Here is a 24,655-nt window from a genome sequence, read left to right as displayed (position 1 = left end):
TGTGAGTGTTGAGTGTGTAGAGGAGATCCGAATATACCTCTGTGGTCCTATTCACCATCATCTAGGGAGAGCAACACCAGCGAGAGGTCAAGAGAGGAGAGAATGGGAGGTTAGTGCATCACAACGACACTATGGCTGCACCATGCTGTATGATGGTGGGAAGAGTCATGATAACAACATAACAGTCAGGATAACAGTCAGGTTCACAACATTAACACCACAGACATGAACACAATAACACAGGGTACTACTTCTGTCAGCATACTGATATTATAGAACATCTACAGAGTCAAATTATACTGTGACAGTAACATCAGAACTAGAGGTCGACCGATTAATCGGAATGGCTGATTAATTAGGGCCGATTTCAAGTTTTCATAACAATCGGAAATCGGTATTTTTGGACGCCGATTTGGCCGATTTTTATTTTTTTATTTTTTATATAATATATATATATTTTTAGACCTTTATTTAACTAGGCAAGTCAGTTAAGGACACATTCTTATTTTCAATGACGGCCTAGGAACGGTGGGTTAACTGCCTTGTTCAGGGGCAGAACGAAAGATTTTTACCTTGTCAGCTCAGGGATTCAATCTTGCAACCTTACGGTTAACGAGTCCAACACTCTAACCACCTGCTTTACATTGCACTCCACGAGGAGCCTGCCTGTTACGCGAATGCAGTAAGAAGCCAAGGTAAGTTGCTAGCTTGCATTAAACTTATCTTATAAAAAACAATCAATCAATCATAATCACTAGTTAACTACACATGGTTGATGATATTACTAGTTTATCTAGCCTGTCCTGGGTTGCATATAATCGCATAGGTACACGTTGCTCCAACCATAAACATCAATGCCTTTCTTAAAATCAATACACAAGTATATATTTTTAAACCGGCATATTTAGTTAATATTGCCTGCTAACATGAATTTCTTTTAACTAGGGAAAATGTGTCACTTCTCTTGCAAACAGAGTCAGGGTATATGCAGCAGTTTGGGCCGCCTGGCTCGTTGCGAACTGTGAAGAGTATTTCTTCCTAACAAAGACAGCCGACTTCGCCAAACGGGGGATGATTTAACAAAAGCACATTTGTTAAAAAAGCACAATCGTTGCACCATAAACATAAACATCAATGCCTTTCTTAAAATCAATACACAGAAGTATATATTTTTAAACCTGCATATTTAGCTAAAAGAAATCCAGGTTAGCAGGCAATATTAACCAGGTGAAATTGTGTCATTTTGCGTTCATTGCACGCAGTCAGGGTATATGCAACACTTTGGGTAATTTGTCAGAATTTTACGTAATTATGACATAACGCTGAAGGTTGTGCAATGTAACGTTTTGTTTTCGAGATTATAGTTTCCGGATTCGACCATATTAATGACCTAAGGCTCGTGTTTCTGTGTGTTATTATGTTATAATTAAGTCTATGATTTGATAGAGCAGTCTGACTGAGCGGTGGTAGGCAGCAGCAGGCTCATAAGCATTCATTCAAACAGCACTTTCGTGCATTTTGCCAGCAGCCCTTCGCAATGCATTGCGCTGTTTATGACTTCAAGCCTGTCAACTCCCAAGATAGAGCTGGTGTAACCGATGTGAAATGGCTAGCTAGTTAGCCGGGTGCGCGCTAATAGCGTTTCAAACGTCACTCGCTCTGAGACTTGGAGTAGTTGTTTCCCTTGCTCTACATGGGTAACGCTGCTTCGAGGGTGGCTGTTGTCAATGTGTTCCTGGTTCGAGCCCAGGTAGGAGCGAGGAGAGGGACGGAAGCTATACTGTTACACTGGCAATACTAAAGTGCCTATAAGAACATCCAATAGTCAAAGGTATATGAAATACAAATCGTATAGAGAGAAACAGTCTGGTTCCCCTCATAGCCTGGTTCCTCTCTAGGTTTCTTACTAGGTTCTGGCCTTTCTAGGGAGTTTTTCCTAGCCACCGTGCTTCTACACCTGCATTGCTTGCTGTTTGGGGTTTTAGGCTGGGTTTCTGTACAGCACTTTGTGACATCAACTGATGTAAGAAGGGCTTCATAAATACATTAGATTGATTTGATAATGATTTTTTTCTTCCTCAAATGAAGGGGATGATGACGCAATCTTTGCGAGAGGGAGGGAATCTGACTTAGCTCAGACAATTCATTCAGGATGAGTGGAGTTAGCCCTGAGTTAGCCCCGAGTTAGCCCTGAGTTAGCCTGCCCCAGAGCAGGTTAGTTCTGAAGGATTCGTTGCCATAGAAATGTACCTGACTAAAAGGTGAGCCATATTCGTATGACTGGTTATCCCGAACTTTAACTCAGAGTTGACCAAAGTTAGCTGGCTAACTAGTTAAACCTGAATCCTAGGATAGCCCTCTGGTCAGAGCGCAGATAAAGGATTAGTGATTGGTGCGCTGTCTGTGTTGGTACCTTGGACTCGACATCTGCGTTGTGGTCGATCTGGAGAAGCAGCGCAACAGCCTTGGTATCGTCTTTGCGAGCGGCGATGTGGAGCGCCGGGAGCCGGACCTTCCCTTTAGTGTCATTCTCCAGGAGCAGAGAGACCACCTGTTCATGTCCCTGCTGCAACGCCACCGCCAGGGGGGTGAAGCCATCCTACAGTAGAGATAACAGTCACTATATATACTATACCATACTGCAACACCACCGCCAGGGGGGGTGAAGCCATCCTACAGTAGAGATAACAGTCACTATATATACTATACCATACTGCAACGCCACCGCCAGGGGGGGTGACCGCCAGGGGGGGTGAAGCCATCCTACAGTAGAGATAACAGTCACTATATATACTATACCATACTGCAACACCACCGTCAGGGGGGGTGAAGCCATCCTACAGTAGAGATAACAGTGACTATATATACTATACCATACTGCAACACCACCGCCAGGGGGGGTGAAGCCATCCTACAGTAGAGATAACAGTCACTATATATACTATACCATAATGCAACACCACCGCCAGAGGGGGTGACCACCAGGGGGGTGAAGCCATCCTACAGTAGAGATAACAGTCACTATATATACTATACCATACTGCAACGCCACCGCCAGGGGGGGTGACCGCCAGGGGGGTGAAGCCATCCTACAGTAGAGATAACAGTCACTATATATACTATACCATACTGCAACACCCCCGCCAGGGGGGGTGAAGCCATCCTACAGTAGAGATAACAGTCACTATATATACTATACCATACTGCAACACCACCGCCAGGGGGGGTGAAGCCATCCTACAGTAGAGATAACAGTCACTATATATACTATACCATACTGCAACACCACCACCAGGGGGGGTGACCGCCAGGGGGGTGAAGCCATCCTACAGTAGAGATAACAGTCACTATATATACTATACCATACTGCAACGCCACCGCCAGGGGGGGTGAAGCCATCCTACAGTGGAGATAACAGTCACTATATATCCTATACCATACTGCAACACCACCGCCAGAGGGGGTGACCGCCAGGGGGTTGAAGCCATCCTACAGTAGAGATAACAGTCACTATATATACTATACCATACTGCAACGCCACCACCAGGGGGGGTGACCGCCAGGGGGGTGAAGCCATCCTACAGTAGAGATAACAGTCAATATATATACTATACCATGCTGCAACACCACCGCCGGGGGTTGAAGCCATCCTTCAGTAGAGATAACAGTCACTATATATACTATACCATACTGCAACGCCACCGCCGGGGGGGTAAATCCATCCTACAGTAGAGATAACAGTCACTATATATACTATACCATACTGCAACGCCACCGCCAGGGGGGGGATGACCGCCAGGGGGGTGAAGCCATCCTACAGTAGAGATAACAGTCACTATATATACTATACATGGTAATACTAAACCTGGCCTCTGAGGCCAACACTGTAACTGTACTAACTCTTATAGGACTACCAGCAGTGAGGGAAATCAGTCAATTGAAGTAAATTCATTATGCCCAAATCTATGGATTTCACATGACTGGGCAGGGGTGCAGCCACGTGGCAGATAGGCCCACCCACCCACTGGGGAGACAGGCCCAGCCACTGGGGAGACAGGCCCACCCACTGGGGAGACAGGCCCACCCACTGGGGAGACAGGCCCACCCACTGGGGAGACAGGCCCACCCACTGGGGAGACAGGCCCAGACACTGGGGAGACAGGCCCACTCACTAGGGAGACAGGCCCACCCACGTGGCAGACAGGCCCACCCACCGGGGAGACAGGCCCACCCACATACAGCCACATAGTTTAATACCACTATTATACAGCCCCATGGTTTAATATCACTATTATACAGCCCCATAGTTTAATATCACTATTATACAGCCCCATGGTTTAATACCACTATTATACAGCCCCATGGTTTAATATCACTATTATACAGCCCCATGGTTTAATATCACTATTATACAGCCCCATAGTTTAATATCACTATTATACAGCCCCATGGTTTAATATCACTATTATACAGCCCCATAGTTTAATATCACTATTATACAGCCCCATAGTTTAATATCACTATTATACAGCCCCACCATAGTTTAATATCACTATTATACAGCCCCATAGTTTAATATCCCTATTATACAGCCCCATGGTTTAATATCACTATTATACAGCCCCACCATGGTTTAATGTCACTATTATACAGCCCCATGGTTTAAAATCACAATTATACAGCCCAATCATAGTTTAATATCACTATTATACAGCCCCATAGTTTAATATCACTATTATACAGCCCCATGGTTTAATATCACTATTATACAGCCCCATAGTTTAACATCAATATTATACAGCCCCATGGTTTTATATCACTATTATACAGCCCCACCATGGTTTAATACCACTATTATACAGCCACATGGTTTAATATCACTATTATACAGCACCATAGTTTAATACCACTGTTATACAGCCCCATAGTTTAATACCACTATTATACAGCCCCACCATGGTTTAATATCACTATTATACAGCCCCGTAGTTTAATATCACTATTATACAGCCCCATAGTTTAATATCACTATTATACAGCCCCATAGTTTAATATCACTATTATACAGCCCCATGGTTTAATATCACTATTATACAGTCCCATAGTTTAATATCACTATTATACAGCCCCATGGTTTAACATCACTATTATACAGCCCCATAGTTTAATATCACTATTATACAGCCCCACCATGGTTTAATATCACTATTATACAGCCCCATAGTTTAATATCACTATTATACAGCCCCATGGTTTAATATCACTATTTCACAGCCCCACCATGGTTTAATATCACTATTTTACAGCCCCATGGTTTAATATCACTATTATACAGCCCCATAGTTTAATATCACTATTATACAGCCCCATAGTTTAATATCACTATTATACAGCCCCACCATAGTTTAATATCACTATTATACAGCCCCATAGTTTAATATCCCTATTATACAGCCCCATGGTTTAATATCACTATTATACAGCCCCATGGTTTAATATCACTATTATACAGCCCCACCATGGTTTAATGTCACTATTATACAGCCCCATGGTTTAAAATCACTATTATACAGCCCAATCATAGTTTAATATCACTATTATACAGCCCCATGGTTTAATATCACTATTATACAGCCCCATAGTTTAACATCACTATTATACAGCCCCATGGTTTAATATCACTATTACACAGCCCCAAAGTTTAATATCACTATTATACAGCCCCATAGTTAAATATCACTATTATACAGCCCCATGGTTTAATATCACTATTATACAGCCCCATGGTTTTATATCACTATTATACAGCCCCACCATGGTTTAATACCACTATTATACAGCCACATGGTTTAATATCACTATTATACAGCACCATAGTTTAATACCACTGTTATACAGCCCCATAGTTTAATACCACTATTATACAGCCCCACCATGGTTTAATATCACTATTATACAGCCCCGTAGTTTAATATCACTATTATACAGCCCCATAGTTTAATATCACTATTATACAGCCCCATAGTTTAATATCACTATTATACAGCCCCATAGTTTAATATCACTATTATACAGCCCCATAGTTTAACCTGTTATGGCTAGGGGGCAGTATTTTCACGGCTCTATAAAAAACGTACCCGATTTAATCTGGTAACCACTCTTACCCAGTAACTACAATATGCATATATAGCCCAGCCATCACGGGCTAGCTATTTAGACACCCGGCAAGTTTAGCACTCACCAATATCAGATTTACTATTATAAAAGTTTGATTACCTTTTGTTGTCTTCTTCAGAATGCACTCCCAGGACTGCTACTTCAATAACAAATGTTGGTTTGGTCCAAAATAATCCATTGTTATATCCGAATAGCGGCGTTTTGTTCGTGCGTCCCAGACACTATCCGAAATGGTAAATCAGGGTCGCGCGCATGGCGCAATTCGTGACAAAAAAATTCTAAATATTCCATTACCGTACTTCGAAGCATGTCAACCGCTGTTTAAAATCAATTTTTATGCAATTTATCTCGTAAAAAAGTGATAATATTCCGACCAGGAATCTCCTTTTCGGCAAACAGAGGAAAAATCACAAAGACGGGGGCGGCCAGGGCACGCGCCTAAGCCCACAGTCCCTTGATCGGCCACTTGAGAAAGGCGATAATGTGTTTCAGCCTGGGGCTGGGATGACGACATTCTGTTTTTTCCCGGGCTCTGAGCGCCCATGGAAGACGTAGGAAGTGTCACGTTAGAGCAGAGATCCTTTGTAAAAGATAGAGATGGCAAAGAAGTTCAAGAAATGGTCAGACAGGCCACTTCCTGTAAAGGAATCTCTCAGGTTTTGACCTGCCATTTGAGTTCTGTTATACTCACAGACACCATTCAAACAGTTTTAGAAACTTTGGAGTGTTTTCTATCCAAAGCCAATAATTATATGCATATTCTAGTTACTGGGCAGGAGTAGTAACCAGATTAAATCGGGTACGTTTTTTATCCAGCCGTGAAAATACTGCCCCCTAGCCATAACAGACTAGCCCCCATCTACAGCGGCCGCTGCTAACTCAACGGCTAGGAAGTATCACTTCTGTAGTGAATAAGCTCAAAGTTCATACTATTCGCCACCAAAGCTCACGCCGAGGTTGGCTTAGTTCTGTACTTGACATGTGTGTCCTTCTAACGTAGAGGCTGCAGACCTCACGTGCTGGAACAACCTGGTTATCTTTTCGTCAAAGGCTTATATAGTGGAGAGGGGGAGGGAGGTGTTTCATCGTTTATAACCCGTCTCTTCACAGGGTTGGGCCACTGATCAAGCAGGGCACTTTCCTTATGAAAACCCAATTCTCTCATTTGGAAGCTAAAATTACATTTAATCTCATAACAAACAATTTCAATATCAAACATTTCAATTGCATAACAATTCCATGTTACTCTGATAACTAGAGGGTGTATACTTTCTCAAATACAGTTTATGTCGTCCTGTCATCATTCATAATGTCTCAGATGACAAGCGAACTGACATACATACTCATTACGTTATCAAGCATATTTCCAACTGGTTTTATTCCCAAAATATGGTTCCTTTCCCCATTTGTTTGATGTTCCCAGACTCTCTATATTTAACAGGACAGCAGTCCTTCAGTAGGGTCAGTAAGAGAGGGGAAGGGAGAAAGGTATTTATGGGGGGGGTCATAAACCTTACCCACAGGCCAACGTCATGACAGTTTAATATCACTATTATACAGCCCCATGGTTTAATATCACTATTATACAGCCCCATGGTTTTATATCACTATTATACAGCCCCACCATGGTTTAATACCACTATTATACAGCCACATGGTTTAATATCACTATTATACAGCCTCATAGTTTAATACCACTATTATACAGCCCCACCATGGTTTAATATCACTATTATACAGCCCCATGGTTTAATATCACTATTATACAGCCCCATAGTTTAATATCACTATTATAAAGCCCCATAGTTTAATATCACTATTATACAGCCCCATGGTTTAATATCACTATTATACAGCCCCATAGTTTAATATCACTATTATACAGGCCCATAGTTTAATATCACTATTATACAGCCCCATGGTTTTATATCACTATTATACAGCCCCACCATGGTTTAATACCACTATCATACAGCCACATGGTTTAATATCACTATTATACAGCCCCATAGTTTAATACCACTATTATACAGCCCCATAGTTTAATACCACTATTATACAGCCCCACCATGGTTTAATATCACTATTATACAGCCCCATAGTTTAATATCACTATTATACAGCCCCATGGTTTAATATCACTATTATACAGCCCCATGATTTAACATCACAATTATACAGCCCCATAGTTTAATATCACTATTATACAGCCCCACCATGGTTTAATATCACTATTATACAGCCCCATAGTTTAATATCACTATTATACAGCCCCATGGTTTAATATCACTATTACACAGCCCCACCATGGTTTAATATCACTATTATACAGCCCCATGGTTTAATATCACTATTATACAGCCCCATAGTTTAATATCACTATTATACAGCCCCATAGTTTAATATCACTATTATACAGCCCCATGGTTTAATATCACTATTATACAGCCCCATGGTTTAATATCACTATTAGACAGCCCCATAGTTTAATACCACTATTATACAGCCCCATAGTTTAATATCACTATTATACAGCCCCACCATAGTTTAATATCACTATTATACAGCCCCATAGTTTAATAGCACTATTATACAGCCCCATGGTTTAATATCACTATTATACAGCCCCATAGTTTAATATCACTATTATACAGCCCCATAGTTTAATATCACTATTATACAGCCCCATGGTTTAATATGACTATTATACAGCCCCGTGGTTTAATATGACTATTATACAGCCCCATAGTTTAATATCACTATAATACAGCCCCATAGTTTAATATCACTATTTTCCAGCCCCCATGCCCTGTGTGGAGATATGAGTTAGTATGAAGAAGAGGGGAAGGATTATGAGCTATAGAATACTGACCTCTGTAGCGATGCCCTGTGTGGAGCCATGGTCCAGCAGGTATCTGACCACCTTCTGATGATTCTCCTGAGCAGCCATGTACAGAGGAGTGAAGCCATTCTACAGGAGACACACGACATACTGGTTAGTCAGTAATACAGACAATACAGCCATTATTACAGTACATTATTATAGTAATACAGACAATACAGCCATTATTACAGTATATTATTATAGTAATACAGATAATACAGCCATTATTACAGTACATTATTATGGTAATACAGACAATACAGCCATTATTACAGTAAATTGTTATAGAAATACAGACAATACAGCCATTATTACAGTACATGATTATAGTAATACAGACAATACAGACATTATTACAGTACCTGATTATAGTAATACAGACAATATAGCCATTATTACAGTACATTATTATAGCAATACAGACAATACAGCCATTATTACAGTACATGATTATAGTAATACAGACAATACAGCCATTATAACAGTACATGATTATAGTAATACAGACAATACAGCCATTATTACAGTACATTATTATAGTAATACAGACAATACAGCCATTATCACAGTACATTATTATAGTAATACAGTGTAGACCTTACCGTGAAATGCTTACTTACATGCCGTTAAGCAACAATGCAGTTGGTTACTAAATAAAATGAAGTTTAAAACATCTAATCAATCACAAGCTAACACAAGAAATGTACATAACAATAACGAGGCTATATACAGGGGGTACCGGTACAGAGTCAATGTGGAGGCTATATACAGGGGGTACCGGTACAGAGTCAATGTGGAGGCTATATACAGGGGGTACCGGTACAGAGTCAATGTGGAGGCTATATACAGGGGGTACCGGTACAGAGTCAATGTGCGGGGGTATATACAGGGGGTACCGGTACAGAGTCAATGTGGAGGCTATATACAGGGGGTACCGTTACAGAGTCAATGTGGAGGCTATATACAGGGGGTACCGGTACAGAGTCAATGTGGAGACTATATACAGGGGGTACCGGTACAGAGTCAATGTGGAGGCTATATACAGGGGGTACCGGTACAGAGTCAATGTGGAGGCTATATACAGGGGGGTACCGGTACAGAGTCAATGTGGAGGCTATATACAGGGGGTACCGGTACAGAGTCAATGTGGAGGCTATATACAGGGGGTACCGGTACAGAGTCAATGTAGAAGCTATATACAGGGGGTACCGGTACAGAGTCAATGTGGAGGCTATATACAGGGGTACCGGTACAGAGTCAATGTGGAGGCTATATACAGGGGGTAATGGTACAGAGTCAATGTGGAGGGTATATACAGGGGGTACCGGTACAGAGTCAATGTGGAGGCTATATAAAGGGGGTACCGGTACAGAGTCAATGTGGAGGCTATATACAGGGGGTACCAGTACAGAGTCAATGTGGAGGCTATATACAGGGGGTACCGGTACAGAGTCAATGTGGAGGCTATATACAGGGGGTACCGGTACAGAGTCAATATGGAGGCTATATACAGGGGGGTACTGGTACAGAGTCAATGCGAAGGCTATATACAGGGGGTACCAGTACAGAGTCAATGTGGAGGCTATATACAGGGGGTACTAGTACAGAGTCAATGTGGAGGCTATATACAGGGGGTACCGGTACAGAGTCAATGTGGAGGCTATATACAGGGGGTACCAGTACAGAGTCAATGTGGAGGCTATATACAGGGGGTACCGGTACAGAGTCAATGTGGAGGCTATATACAGGGTGTTACGGTACAGAGTCAATGTGGAGACTATATACAGGGTATTACGGTACAGAGTCAATGTGGAGGCTATATACAGGGGGCACCGGTACAGAGTCAATGTGCAGGGGTATTCTTCCTGGGGTTTATTATGGATCCCCATTAGTTCCTGCCAAGGCAGCAGCTACTCTTCCTTGGGTCCGAACATATTATAGCTTGGTCCTTTCAACATGTCAATACCTCTCACAAATACAAGTAGTGATGAAGTCAATCTCTCTTCCACGTTGAGCCAGGAGAGATTGACATGTCATGTTAGCTCTCTGTGTCCTTATTTATTATCCTTTTTTTGTACATTTACTTCTTTTTCTCCCCAATTGGTAGTTCCAGTCTTGTCCCATCGCTGCTACTCCTGTACAAACTCGGGAGAGGCGAAGGTCGAGAGCCATCCGTCCTCCGAAACACGACCCTGCCCAGCTGCACTGCTTTTTTGACACAATGCTCGCTTAACCCGGAAGCCAGCCACACCAACGCAATGTGTCGTAGGAAACACATCGTCCAACTGGTGCATGCATACGGCCCGCCACAGGAGTCACTAGAGCGCGATGGGACAAGGACATCCCGGTCAGCCAGACCCTCCCCTAACCCGGACGATGCTGGGCCAATTATGCGCAGCCTCATGAGGCCCTCCGATTTGACACAATAAACTCTGTCTGAGAAATAGGCGAGGCAGTCATTTGAGAAGCCAATGCTATTGAGTCTGCCGATAAGAAGGCAGTGATTGACAGAGTCGAAAGCCTTGGCCAGGTCGATGAAGATGGCTGCACAGTACTGTCTTTTAGCGATGGCGGTTATGATATCGTTTAGGACCTTGAGCGTGGATGAGGTGCACCCATTACCAGATCGGAAACCAGATTGCATAGCAGAGAAGGTACGATGGGATTCGAAATGGTCAGTGATCTGTTTGTTAACTTGGCTTTTGAAGATTTTAGAAAGGCAGGGTAGGATAGATATAGATCTGTAGCAGTTTGGGTCTAGAGTGTCTCCCCCTTTGAAAAGGAGGATGACCGCGGCAGCTTTCCAATCTTTGGGGATCTCAGATGATAGTAATAGGGGTTGCAACAATTTCGAACTGCAGCTCTTTGTTAAGTATCACAGTCATTTCAGTCGCTGTAGTAGCTGATGTGTATAGTGTTGAGTCATCCGCATACATAGACATATTGGCTTTACTCAAAGCATGTCATTAGTAAAGATTGAAAAAATGTAAGGGGCCTGGACAGCTGCCCTGGGGAATTCCCTGGGGATTACGTTGGATTATGTTGGAGAGGCTCTGTTAAAATAACACCCTCTGTGTTCTGTTAGACAGGTAACTCTTTATCCACAATATAGCAGGGAGTGTAAAGCCATAACACACGTTTTTCCAGCAGCAGACTATAATCACTAAATAGTTAGTTAACCTGTTAGGGCTAGGGGGCAGCATTGACACGGCTGGATAAAAAACATACCCGATTTAATCTGGTTACCACTCCTACTCAGTAACTAGAATATGCATATACTTATTACATATGGATAGAAAACACCCTAAATTTTCTAAAACTGTTTGAATGGTGTCTGTGAGTATAACAGAACTCAAATGGCAGGTCAAAACCTGAGAGATTCCTTTACAGGAAGTGGCCTGTCTGACCATTTCTGGAACTTCTTTGCCATCTCTATCATTTACTAAGGATCTCTGCTCTAACGTGACACTTCCCACGTCGTCCATAGGCTCTCATAGCCCGGGAAAAAAGAGAATGTCGTCATTCCAGCCCCAGGCTGAAACACATTATCGCCTTTCTCAAGTGGCCCATCAAGAGACACTAGCTTATGCGCGTGACCCCGACCGCCCCCGCCTTTGGGATTTTTTCCTCTGTTTGCCGAAAAGGAGATTCCCTGTCGGAATTTTACCGCTTTTCTACGAGAAAAATGACGTAAAAATTGATTTTAAACAGCGGTTGACATGCTTCGACGTACGGCAATTGAATACTTTGAATTTTATTGTCAGGAATTGCGCCAAGCGCGCGACACTTCTTTACTATTTCGGATAGTGTCTGGAACGCACGAACAAAACGCCGCTATTCGGATATAACGATGGATTATTTTGGACCAAACCAACATTTGTTATTGAAGTAGACGTCCTGGGTGTGCATTCTGACGAAGACAACAAAAGGTAATGACATTTTTATAATAGTAAATATGATTATGGTGAGTGCTAAACTTGCCGGGTGTCTAAATAGCGAGCCCGTGATGCCTGGGCTATATACTTAGAATATTGCAAAATGTGCTTTCACCAAAAAGCTATTTTAAAATCGGACATATCGAGTGCATAGAGGAGGTCTGTATCTATAATTCTTAAAATAATTGTTATGCTTTTTGTGAACGTTTATCGTGAGTAATTTAGTAAAATGTTAGCGAATTCCCCGTAAGTTTGCGGGGGGTATGCTAGTTCTGAACGTCACATGCTAATGTAAAAAGCTGGTTTTTGATATAAATATGAACTTGATTGAACAAAACATGCATGTATTGTATAACATAATGTCCTAGGGTTGTCATCTGATGAAGATCATCAAAGGTGAGTGCTGCATTTAGCTGTCTTCTGGGTTTTGGTGACATTATATGCTGGCTTGAAAAATGGGTGTCTGATTATTTCTGGCTTGGTACTCTGCTGACATAATCTAATGTTTTGCTTTCGTTGTAAAGCCTTTTTGAAATCGGACAGTGTGGTTAGATTAACGAGAGTCTTATCTTTAAATGGCTGTAAAATAGTCATATGTTTGAGAAATTGAAGTAATAGGATTTTGAAGATTTTGAAAATCGCGCCACAGGCTGGCAGTGGATGTTACGTAGGTGGGACGAATTCGTCCCGCCGGTCACATAGAGGTTAAATAGCTAACTAAAAAGCTATCCGGAATATCTGCATTGACCCTCTTTGCATGAACTATTTTGACTCATCGCATATGCTGCTGCTACTGATTATTATATGTCCTGTTGCCTAGTTACTTTACCCCTACTCGAATGTACATATCTGCCTCTGTCACATCCTGACCATAGTAAGCTGTTATTTTCTATGGTAGAGTAGGTCAGGGCGTGACAGGGGGGTTTTCTAGTTTAGTTTTTCTATGTTGTTATGTTCTAGTTTTATATTGTTATATATTGTTCAATTACCTTGTACCCTTGCAGATAGACTCAGTACTGCTACCCCGTGTATATAGCCAAGTTATCATTACTCATTGTGTATTTATTCCTCATGTTATTATTTTCTGTTATTTTCCTCTCTGCATTGTTGGGAAAGGCCCAAAAGCATTTCACTGTTAGTCTACATCTGTTATTTACAGTACGCAGCTAAGACTGTGGGTGTGTCTAAAAGGGGGAGGTCCTAGACTCACCTGAGACTGTGGGTGTGTCTAAAAGGGGGAGGTCCTAGACTTACCTGAGATTGTGGGTGTGTCTAAAAGGGGGAGGTCCTAGACTCGCCTGAGACTGTGGGTGTGTCTAAAAGGGGGAGGTCCTAGACTCACCTGAGACTGTGGGTGTGTCTAAAAGGGGGTGGTCCTAGACTCACCTGAGACTGTGGGTGTGTCTAAAAGGGGGAGGTCCTAGACTCACCTGAGACTGTGGGTGTGTCTAAAGGGGGCAGTCCTAGACTCACCTGAGACTGTGGGTGTGTCTAAAAGGGGGTGGTCCTAGACTCACCTGAGACTGTGGGTGTGTCTAAAAGGGGGTGGTCCTAGACTCACCTGAGACTGTGGGTGTGTCTAAAAGGGGGAGGTCCTAGACTCACCTGAGACTGTGGGTGTGTCTAAAGGGGGCAGTCCTAGACTCACCTGAGACTGTGGGTGTGTCTAAAAGGGGGTGGTCCTAGACTCACCTGAGACTGTGGGTGTGTCTAAAAGGGGGTGGTCCTAGACTCACCTGAGACTGTGCGTTGATGTTAGCTCCGCTGGTCACCAGCTCCTTCACTACATCCACCTGACCAGCCAGAGACGCTATGTGGAGAGCTGTGTTCCCTTTCTGGAAAGACAGGGAGGGATGAGTGAGTGAGTGAGTGAGTGAGTGAGTGAGTGAGTGAGTGAGTGAGTGAGTGAGTGAGTGAGTGAGTGAGTGAGTGAGTGAGATGGGTGGGGAGTATTTGAGGGGGAATTAGGGTATAACAGAGAAAGGAATGTCAGTGAGATAATGTGTCATGTCAGTCAGAAACAGCCTCTGTTCTGTTACTTCCTCTATTATCCTCTACATATAACTGTTCTGTTACTTCCTCTAGCACCCTCTACATATAACTGTTCTGTTACTTCCTCTAATATCCTCTACATATAACTGTCTGTTACTTCCTCTAGCAACCTCTACATATAACTGTTCTGTTACTTCCTCTATTATCCTCTACATATAACTGTTCTGTTACTTCCTCTAGCCCCCTCTACATATACCTGTTCTGTAACTTCCTCTAGCACCCTCTACATATAACTGTTATGTTACTTCCTCTAGCACCCTCTACATATAACTGTTCTGTTACCTCCTTTATTATCCTCTACATATAACTGTTCTGTTACTTCCTCTAGCCCCCTCTACATATAACTGTTCTGTAACTTCCTCTAGACCCCTCTACATATAACTGTTCTGTTACTGCCTCTATTATCCTCTACATATAACTGTTCTGTTACTTCCTCTATTATCCTCTACATATAACTGTTCTGTTACTTCCTCTAGCACCCTCTACATATAACTGTTCTGTTACTTCCTCTATTATACTCTACATATAACTGTTCTGTTACTTCCTCTAGCATCCTCTATATATATAACTGTTCTGTTACTTCCTCTAGCGCCCTCTACATATAACTGTTCTGTTACTTCCTCTAGCACCCTCTACATATAACTGTTCTGTTATTTCATCTATTATCCTCTACATATAACTGTTCTGTTACTTCCTCTATTACCCTCTACATATAACTGTTCTGTTACTTCCTCTAGCACCCTCTACATATAACTGTTCAGTTACTTCCTCTAGCCCCCTCTACACATAACTGTTTTGATACTTCCTTTAGCCACCTCTACATATAACTGTTCTGTTACTTCCTCTAGCCCCCTCTACATATAACTGTTCTGTTACTTCCTCTATTATCCTCTACATATAACGGTTCTGTTACTTCCTCTATTATTGTCTAGATATAACTGTTCAGTTACTCCCTCTATTATCCTCTACATATAACTGTTCTGTTACTTCCTCTTTTATCCTCTACATATAACTGTTCTGTTACTTCCTCTAGCCCCCTCTACATATAACTGTTCTGTTACTTCCTCTAGCACCCTCTACATATAACTGTTCTGTTACTTCCTCTATTAGCCTCTACATATAACTGTTATGTTACTTCCTCTAGCACCCTCAACATATAACTGTTCTGTTACTTCCTCTATTATCCTCTACATATAACTGTTCTGTTACTTCCTCTATTATCCTCTACATATAACTGTTCTGTTACTTCCTCTAGCATCCTCTTCATATACCTGTTCTGTAACTTCCTCTAGCACCCTCTACATATAACTGTTATGTTACTTCCTCTAGCACCCTCTACATATAACTGTTCTGTTACCTCCGTTATTATCCTCTACATATAACTGTTCTGTTACTTCCTCTAGCCCCCTCTACATATAACTGTTCTGTTACTTCCTCTAGCCCCCTCTACATATAACTGTTCTGTTACCGCCTCTATTATCCTCTACATATAACTGTTCTGTTACTTCCTCTATTAACCTCTACATATAACTGTTCTGTTACTTCCTCTAGCACCCTCTACATAAAACTGTTATGTTACTTCCTCTAGCACCCTCTACGTATAACTGTTCTGTTACTTCCTCTATTATCCTCTACATATAACTGTTCTGTTACTTCCTCTAGCCCCCTCTACATATAACTGTTCTGTTACTTCCTCTAGCCCCCTCAACATATAACTGTTCTGTTACTTCCTCTAGCCCCCTCTACATATAACTGTTCTGTTACTTCGTCTAGCCCCCTCTACATATAACTGTTCTGTTACTTCCTCTAGCACCCTCTACATATAACTGTTCTGTTACTTCCTCTATTAGCCTCTACATATAACTGTTCTGTTACTTCCTCTAGCACCCTCAACATATAACTGTTCTGTTACTTCCTCTATTATCCTCTACATATAACTGTTCTGTTACTTCCTCTATTATCCTCTAAATATAACTGTTCTGTTACTTCCTCTAGCATCCTCTTCATATACCTGTTCTGTAACTTCATCTAGCACCCTCTACATATAACTGTTATGTTACTTCCTCTAGCACCCTCTACATATAATTGTTCTGTTACCTCCTTTATTATCCTCTACATATAACTGTTCTGTTACTTCCTCTAGCGCCCTATACATATAACTGTTCTGTTACTTCCTCTAGCCCCCTCTACATATAACTGTTCTGTTACCGCCTCTATTATCCTCTACATATAACTGTTCTGTTACTTCCTCTATTATCCTCTACATATAACTGTTCTGTTACTTCCTCTAGCACCCTCTACATATAACTGTTCTGTTACTTCCTCTATTATCCTCTACATATAACTGTTCTGTTACTTCCTCTAGCCTCCTCTACATATAACTGTTCTGTTACTTCCTCTATTATCCTCTAATTATAACAGTTCTGTTACTTCCTCTAGCCCCCTCTACATATAACTGTTTTGATACTTCCTCTAGCCCCCTCTACATATAACTGTTCTGTTACTTCCTCTAGCACCCTCTACATATAACTGTTCTGTTACTTCCTCTATTATACTCTACATATAACTGTTCTGTTACTTCCTCTAGCAACCTCTACATATAACTGTTCTGTTACTTCCTCTAGCACCCTCTACATATAACTGTTCTGTTACTTCCTCTATTAACCTCTACATATAACTGTTCTGTTACTTCCTCTAGCCCCCTCTACACATAACTGTTTTGATACTTCCTCTAGCCCCCTCAACATATAACTGTTCTGTTACTTCCTCTAGCCCCCTCTACATATAACTGTTTTGATACTTCCTCTAGCCCCCTCTACATATAACTGTTCTGTTACTTCCTCTAGCCCCCTCTACAAATAACTGTTCTGTTACTTCCTCTATTATCCTCTACATATAACTGTTCTGTTACTTCCTCTAGCCCCCTCTACATATAACTGTTCTGTTACTTCCTCTATTATCCTCTACATATAACTGTTCTGTTACTCCCTCTATTATCCTCTACATATAACTGTTCTGTTACTTCCTCTATTATCCTCTACATATTACTGTTCTGTTACTTCCTCTATTATCCTCTACATATAACGGTTCTGTTACTTCCTCTATTATCCTCTACATATAACTGTTCTGTTACTTCCTCTAGCCCCCTCTACATATAACTGTTCTGTTACTTCCTCTAGCCCCCTCAACATATAACTGTTCTGTTACTTCCTCTAGCCCCCTCTACATATAACTGTTTTGATACTTCCTCTAGCCCCCTCTACATATAACTGTTCTGTTACTTCCTCTAGCACCCTCTACGTATAAATGTTCTGTTACTTCCTCTAGCATCCTCTACATATAACTGTTCTGTTACTTCCTCTATTATCCTCTACATATAACAGTTCTGTTACTTCCTCTATTATCCTCTACATATAACTGTTCTGTAACTTCCTCTGGCACCCTCTACATATAACTGTTCTGTTACTTCCTCTAGCACCCTCTACATATAACTGTTCTGTTACTTCCTCTATTATCCTCTACATATAACTGTTCTGTTACTTCCTCTATTATCCTCTACATATAACAGTTCTGTTACTTCCTCTAGCCCCCTCTACATATAACAGTTTTGATACTTCCTCTAGCCCCCTCTACATATAACTGTTCTGTTACTTCCTCTAGCACCCTCTACATATAACTGTTCTGTTACTTCCTCTATTATACTCTACATATAACTGTTCTGTTACTTCCTCTATCATCCTCTACATATAACTGTTCTGTTACTTCCTCTAGCACCCTCTACATATAACTGTTTTGATACTTCCTCTAGCCCCCTCTACATATAACTGTTCTGTTACTTCCTCTAGCACCCTCTACGTATAAATGTTCTGTTACTTCCTCTAGCATCCTCTACATATAACAGTTCTGTTACTTCCTCTATTATCCTCTACATATAACTGTTCTGTAACTTCCTCTGGCACCCTCTACATATAACTGTTCTGTTACTTCCTCTAGCACCCTCTACATATAACTGTTCTGTTACTTCCTCTATTATCCTCTACATATAACTGTTCTGTTACTTCCTCTATTATCCTCTACATATAACAGTTCTGTTACTTCCTCTAGCCCCCTCTACATATAACAGTTTTGATACTTCCTCTAGCCCCCTCTACATATAACTGTTCTGTTACTTCCTCTAGCACCCTCTACATATAACTGTTCTGTTACTTCCTCTATTATACTCTACATATAACTGTTCTGTTACTTCCTCTATCATCCTCTACATATAACTGTTCTGTTACTTCCTCTAGCACCCTCTACATATAACTGTTCTGTTACTTCCTCTAGCACCCTCTACATATAACTGTTCTGTTACTTCCTCTATTATCCTCTACATATAACTGTTCTGTTACTTCCTCTAGCCCCCTCTACACATAACTGTTTTGATACTTCCTCTAGCCCCCTCAACATATAACTGTTCTGTTACTTCCTCTAGCCCCCTCTACATATAGCTGTTTTGATACTTCCTCTAGCCCCCTCTACATATAACTGTTCTGTTACTTCCTCTAGCCCCCTCTACAAATAACTGTTCTGTTACTTCCTCTATTATCCTCTACATATAACTGTTCTGTTACTTCCTCTATTATCCTTCACATATACTTGTTCTGTTACTTCCTCTAGCCCCCTCTACATATAACTGTTCTGTTACTCCCTCTATTATCCTCTACATATAACTGTTCTGTTACTTCCTCTATTATCCTCTACATATAACTGTTCTGTTACTTCCTCTAGCACCCTCTACATATAACTGTTCTGTTACTTCCTCTATTAGCCTCTACATATAACTGTTCTGTTACTTCCTCTAGCACCCTCAACATATAACTGTTTCGTTTACTTCCTCTATTATTCTCTACATATAACTGTTCTGTTACTTCCTCTATTATCCTCTACATATAACTGTTCTGTTACTTCCTCTATTATCCTCTACATATAACTGTTCTGTTACTTCCTCTAGCATCCTCTACATATAACTGTTCTGTTACTTCCTCTAGCATCCTCTACATATAACTGTTATGTTACTTCCTCTAGCACCCTCTATATATAACTGTTCTGTTACTTCCTCTAACACCCTCTACATATAACTGTTCTGTTACTTCCTCTATTATCCTCTATATATATAACTGTTCTGTTACTTCCTCTATTATCCTCTACATATAACTGTTCTGTTACTTCCTCTATTATCCTCTGCATATAACTGTTCTGTTACTTCCTCTATTATCCTCTACATATAACTGTTCTGTTACTTCCTCTAGCACCCTCTACATATAACTGTTCTGTTACTTCCTCTATTATCCTCTACATATAACTGTTCTGTTACTTCCTCTAGCCTCCTCTACATATAACTGTTCTGTTACTTCCTCTATTATCCTCTACATATAACTGTTCTGTTACTTCCTCTAGCCTGTTGGGGGTAGGGGGCAGTATTTGCACGGCCCGGATAAAAAACGTACCTGATTTAATCTGGTTACTACTCCTGCCCAGTAACTAGAATATGCATATAATTATTGGCTTTGGATGGAAAACACCCTAAAGTTTCTAAAACTCTTTGAATGGTGTCTGTGAGTATAACAGAACTCATTTGGCAGAATGAGAAGATTCCTTACAGGAAGTGGCCTGTCTGACAATTTCTTGCCCTCCTTGATCATCTCTAACAAATACAGGGGATCTCTGGCATGACGTGACACTTCCTATGGCTCCCATGGGCTCTCAGAAGGCGGGAAAAAGCTGAACGATGTAATTCCATCCCAGGCTGAAACACATTAGCGCGTTTGGCAAGTGCTCTATCAGAGGGCCATTAGACTGAGGCTCGTGCATGAGGGGATAGCATGCTTCTACTTTCACTCTCTTTGTAATAAAAAACGATTTCCCGGTTGGAATATTATCGCTTTTTTACGAGAAAAATGGCATAAAAATTGATTTTTGTCACGAAATGCGCCATGCTCGTCACCCTTATTTACCCTTTCGGATAGTGTCTTGAACGCACGAACAAAACGCCGCTATTTGGATATAACAATGGATTATTTGGGACCAAACCAACATTTGTTATTGAAGTAGAAATCCTGGGAGTGCATTCTGACGAAGAACAGCAAAGGTAATAACATTTTTCTTATAGTAAATCTGACTTTGGTGAGTGCTAAACTTGCTGGGTGTCTAAATAGCTAGCCCTGTGATGCCGGGCTATCTACTGAGAATATTGCAAAATGTGCTTTCACCGAAAAGCTATTTTAAAATCGAACATATCAAGTGCATAGAGGAGTTCTGTATCTATAATTCTTAAAATAATTGTTATGTTTTTTGTGAACGTTTATCGTGAGTAATTTAGTAAATTCACCGGCAGTGTTCCGTGGGAATGCTAGTCACATGCTAGTCACATGCTAATGTAAAAAGCTGGTTTTTGATATAAATATGAACTTGATTGAACAAAACATGCATGTATTGTATAACTTAATGTCCTAGGGTTGTCATCTGATGAAGATCATCAAAGGTTAGTGCTGCATTTTGCTGTGGTTTGGGTTTATGTGACATTATATGCTAGCTTGAAAAATGGGTGTCTGATTATTTCTGTCTGGGTACTCTGCTGACATAATCTAATGTTTTGCTTTCGTTGTAAAGCCTTTTTGAAATCGGACAGTGTGGTTAGATTAAAATGGTGTAAAATAGTCATATGTTTGAAAAATTGAAGTTTTTGCATTTTTGAGGTATTTGAATATCGCGCCACGGGATTACACTGGCTGTTGAGTAGGTGGGACGCAAGCGTCTGATAGGCCCATTAATATGATGTCACAGCTCTCTGATAGGCCCATTCATATGATGTCACAGCTTTAACTCAGCTCTCTGATAGGCCCATTAATATGATGTCACAGCTTTAACTCAGCTCTATGATAGGCCAATCAACTATGTTGTCAACAACATAGACACAATCTGCATCCCAAATGGCATCCTATTCTCTATGTAGTGCAATACCTAGACCTCCTCCCTATAGGCTACCAGAGAGACTCCTCCCTCCATCCTCCCTATAGGCTACCAGCCAGGGACAGACTCCTCCCTCCATCCTCCCTATAGGCTACCAGAGAGACTCCTCCCTCCATCCTCCCTATAGGCTACCAGCCAGGGACAGACTCCTCCCTCCATCCTCCCTATAGGCTACCAGTCAGGGACAGACTCCTCGCTCCATCCTCCCTATAGGCTACCAGTCAGACTCCGCCCTCCATCCTCCCTAGAGGCTACCAGTCAGGGACAGACTCCTCCCTCCATCCTCCCTATAGGCTACCAGTCAGGGACAGACTCCTCCCTCCATCCTCCCTATAGGCTACTAGTCAGAGACAGACTCCTCCCTCCATTCTCCCTATAGGCTACCAGTCAGAGACAGACTCCTCCCTCCATCCTCCCTATAGGCTACCAGTCAGAGACAGACTCCTCCCTCCATGCTCCCTATAGGCTACCAGTCAGACTCCTCCCTCCATCCTCCCTATAGGCTACAAGTCAGAGACAGACTCCTCCCTCCATTCTCCCTATAGGCTAGCAGCCAGGGACAGACTCCTCCCTCCATCCTCCCTATAGGCTACTAGTCAGGGACAGACTCCTCCCTCCATCCTCCCTATAGGCTACCAGTCAGGGCTCCTCCCTCCATCCTCCATATAGGCTACCAGTCAGGGACAGACTCCTCCCTATAGGCTACCAGCCAGGGACAGACTCCTCCCTCCATCCTCCCTATAGGCTACCAGTCAGAGACAGACTCCTCCCTCCATCCTCCCTATAGGCTACCAGTCAGGGCTCCTCCTATCTTGTTATGTATCTCACAGAGGAGGAGAGGGGCGGGGCTAACCTTAGTTGCAGCGTCCACATTGGCTCCCAGCTTGATGAGCTGTGTGACCACCTCGGCATGGCCCTCTTTAGAGGCCAGATGGAGGGCATTGAGGCCATTCTACAGCAGGACAGAGAATACAGAGAGATACAGGTCAACACAGACACATCAGGAGCTATGGATTATCAATATCACAACATTTACAAATAACTCATGTCGTTTAGGGGCCGGGAATAACTAATGTAGTTTAGGGGCTGGGTTTCACTCAGAGTTTAGGGTTTAGGGGTCAGAGTTTAGGGGTTAGGGGTTAGAGCTTAGGGGTTAGAGCTTAGGGGTTAGGGGTCAGAGCTTAGGGGTTAGGGGTCAGAGCTTAGGGGTTAGGGGTCAGAGCTTAGGGGTTAGAGCTTAGAGGTTAGGGGTTAGGGGTCAGAGCTTAGGGGTTAGGGGTCAGAGCTTAGGGGTCAGAGTTTAGGGGTCAGAGCTTAGGGGTCAGAGCATAGGGGTCAGAGTTTAGGGGTTAGGGGTCAGAGTTTAGGGGTTTGGGGTTAGAGCTTAGGGGTTAGGGGTTAGAGTTTAGGGGTCAGAGCTTAGGGGTCATGGTTAGGGACTGACCTGGTTACAGATGTTGATTTCGACCACAGACTGCATGGTTAGGGGTCATGGTTAGGGGTCATGGTTAGGGGTTAGGGATCATGGTTAGGGGTTAGGGGTCATGGTTAGGGGTTAGGGGTCATGGTTAGGGGTTAGGGGTCATGGTTAGGGGTTAGGGGTTAGGGGTCAGGGGTCATGGTTAGGGACTAACCTGGTTAGAGATGTTGATTTCGACCCCAGTCTTCAGGTAATCCAAAGCCTTCTGTAGGTTCCCTGCCCGGGCTGCTCTCAAGTAGCTGGCATTACTGTCAATCTGGAACAGAGATCACCTAGGTTACTACACACACACACACACACACACACACACACACACACACACACACACACACACACACACACACACACACAGAGATCACCTAGGTTACTACACACACACACACACACACAGATAGATCACCTAGGTTACTACACACACACAAACACAGAGATCACCTAGGTTACTACACACACACACACACACACACACAGATCACCTATGTTACTACACACACACACACACAGAGATCACCTAGGTTACTACACACACACACAGAGATCACCTAGGTTACTACACACACACAGAGATCACCTAGGTTACTACACACACACACACACACACACACACACACACACACACACACACACACACACACACACACACACACACACAGATCAACTAGGTTACTACACAGACACACACAGAGATCACCTAGGTTACTACACACACACACACACACACACACACACACACACAGATCACCTAGGTTACTACACACACACACACACACACACACACACACACACACACACACAGAGATCACCTAGGTTACTATACACATACACACACACACACACACAGAGATCACCTAGGTTACTACACACACACACACACACACACGCAGAGATCACCTAGGTTACTGTCTACACTGACTGGATATGTGACACGCGTCGTTGTAAGGATGGTCGGACCAAGGTGCAGCGTGGTAGGCTAACATTTTACTTTTATTTAAAATGAACACCGACAAAACAACAAAATACAAAACGAACGTCAAGTTTTGCAGGCTAAACAGCAACTATGCAAAAACATGATCCCACAAACTAAGGTGGGAAAAAGGCTGCCTAAGTATGATCCCC

General features: G+C 42.1%; 1 protein-coding gene across 1 annotated transcript in view; it reads right to left on the bottom strand.

Annotated features, from left to right (window-relative positions):
- The window catches only part of LOC106591361 (uncharacterized), a gene marked incomplete at its 5' end in the record, with an annotated part of 40,112 nt that extends 16,305 nt beyond the window's left edge, over window positions 1–23,807 (bottom strand). The window contains 6 exons of the mRNA XM_045698814.2: window positions 38–61; window positions 2,414–2,599; window positions 9,050–9,148; window positions 14,733–14,831; window positions 22,913–23,011; window positions 23,694–23,807. Of these exons, the coding sequence (XP_045554770.2) occupies window positions 38–61; window positions 2,414–2,599; window positions 9,050–9,148; window positions 14,733–14,831; window positions 22,913–23,011; window positions 23,694–23,807 (621 nt within the window). The remainder of the gene's footprint in view (window positions 1–37; window positions 62–2,413; window positions 2,600–9,049; window positions 9,149–14,732; window positions 14,832–22,912; window positions 23,012–23,693) is intronic.
- Window positions 23,808–24,655: the final 848 nt, after the last annotated feature.

Source organism: Salmo salar, chromosome 01 (genome assembly GCF_965601325.2).
Source record: "Salmo salar chromosome 01, fSalSal1, whole genome shotgun sequence".
Taxonomy (NCBI): Eukaryota; Metazoa; Chordata; class Actinopteri; order Salmoniformes; family Salmonidae; genus Salmo; species Salmo salar.
Note: the sequence above shows the minus strand (reverse complement) of the source record. Positions and strands in the feature narration are given on the sequence as shown.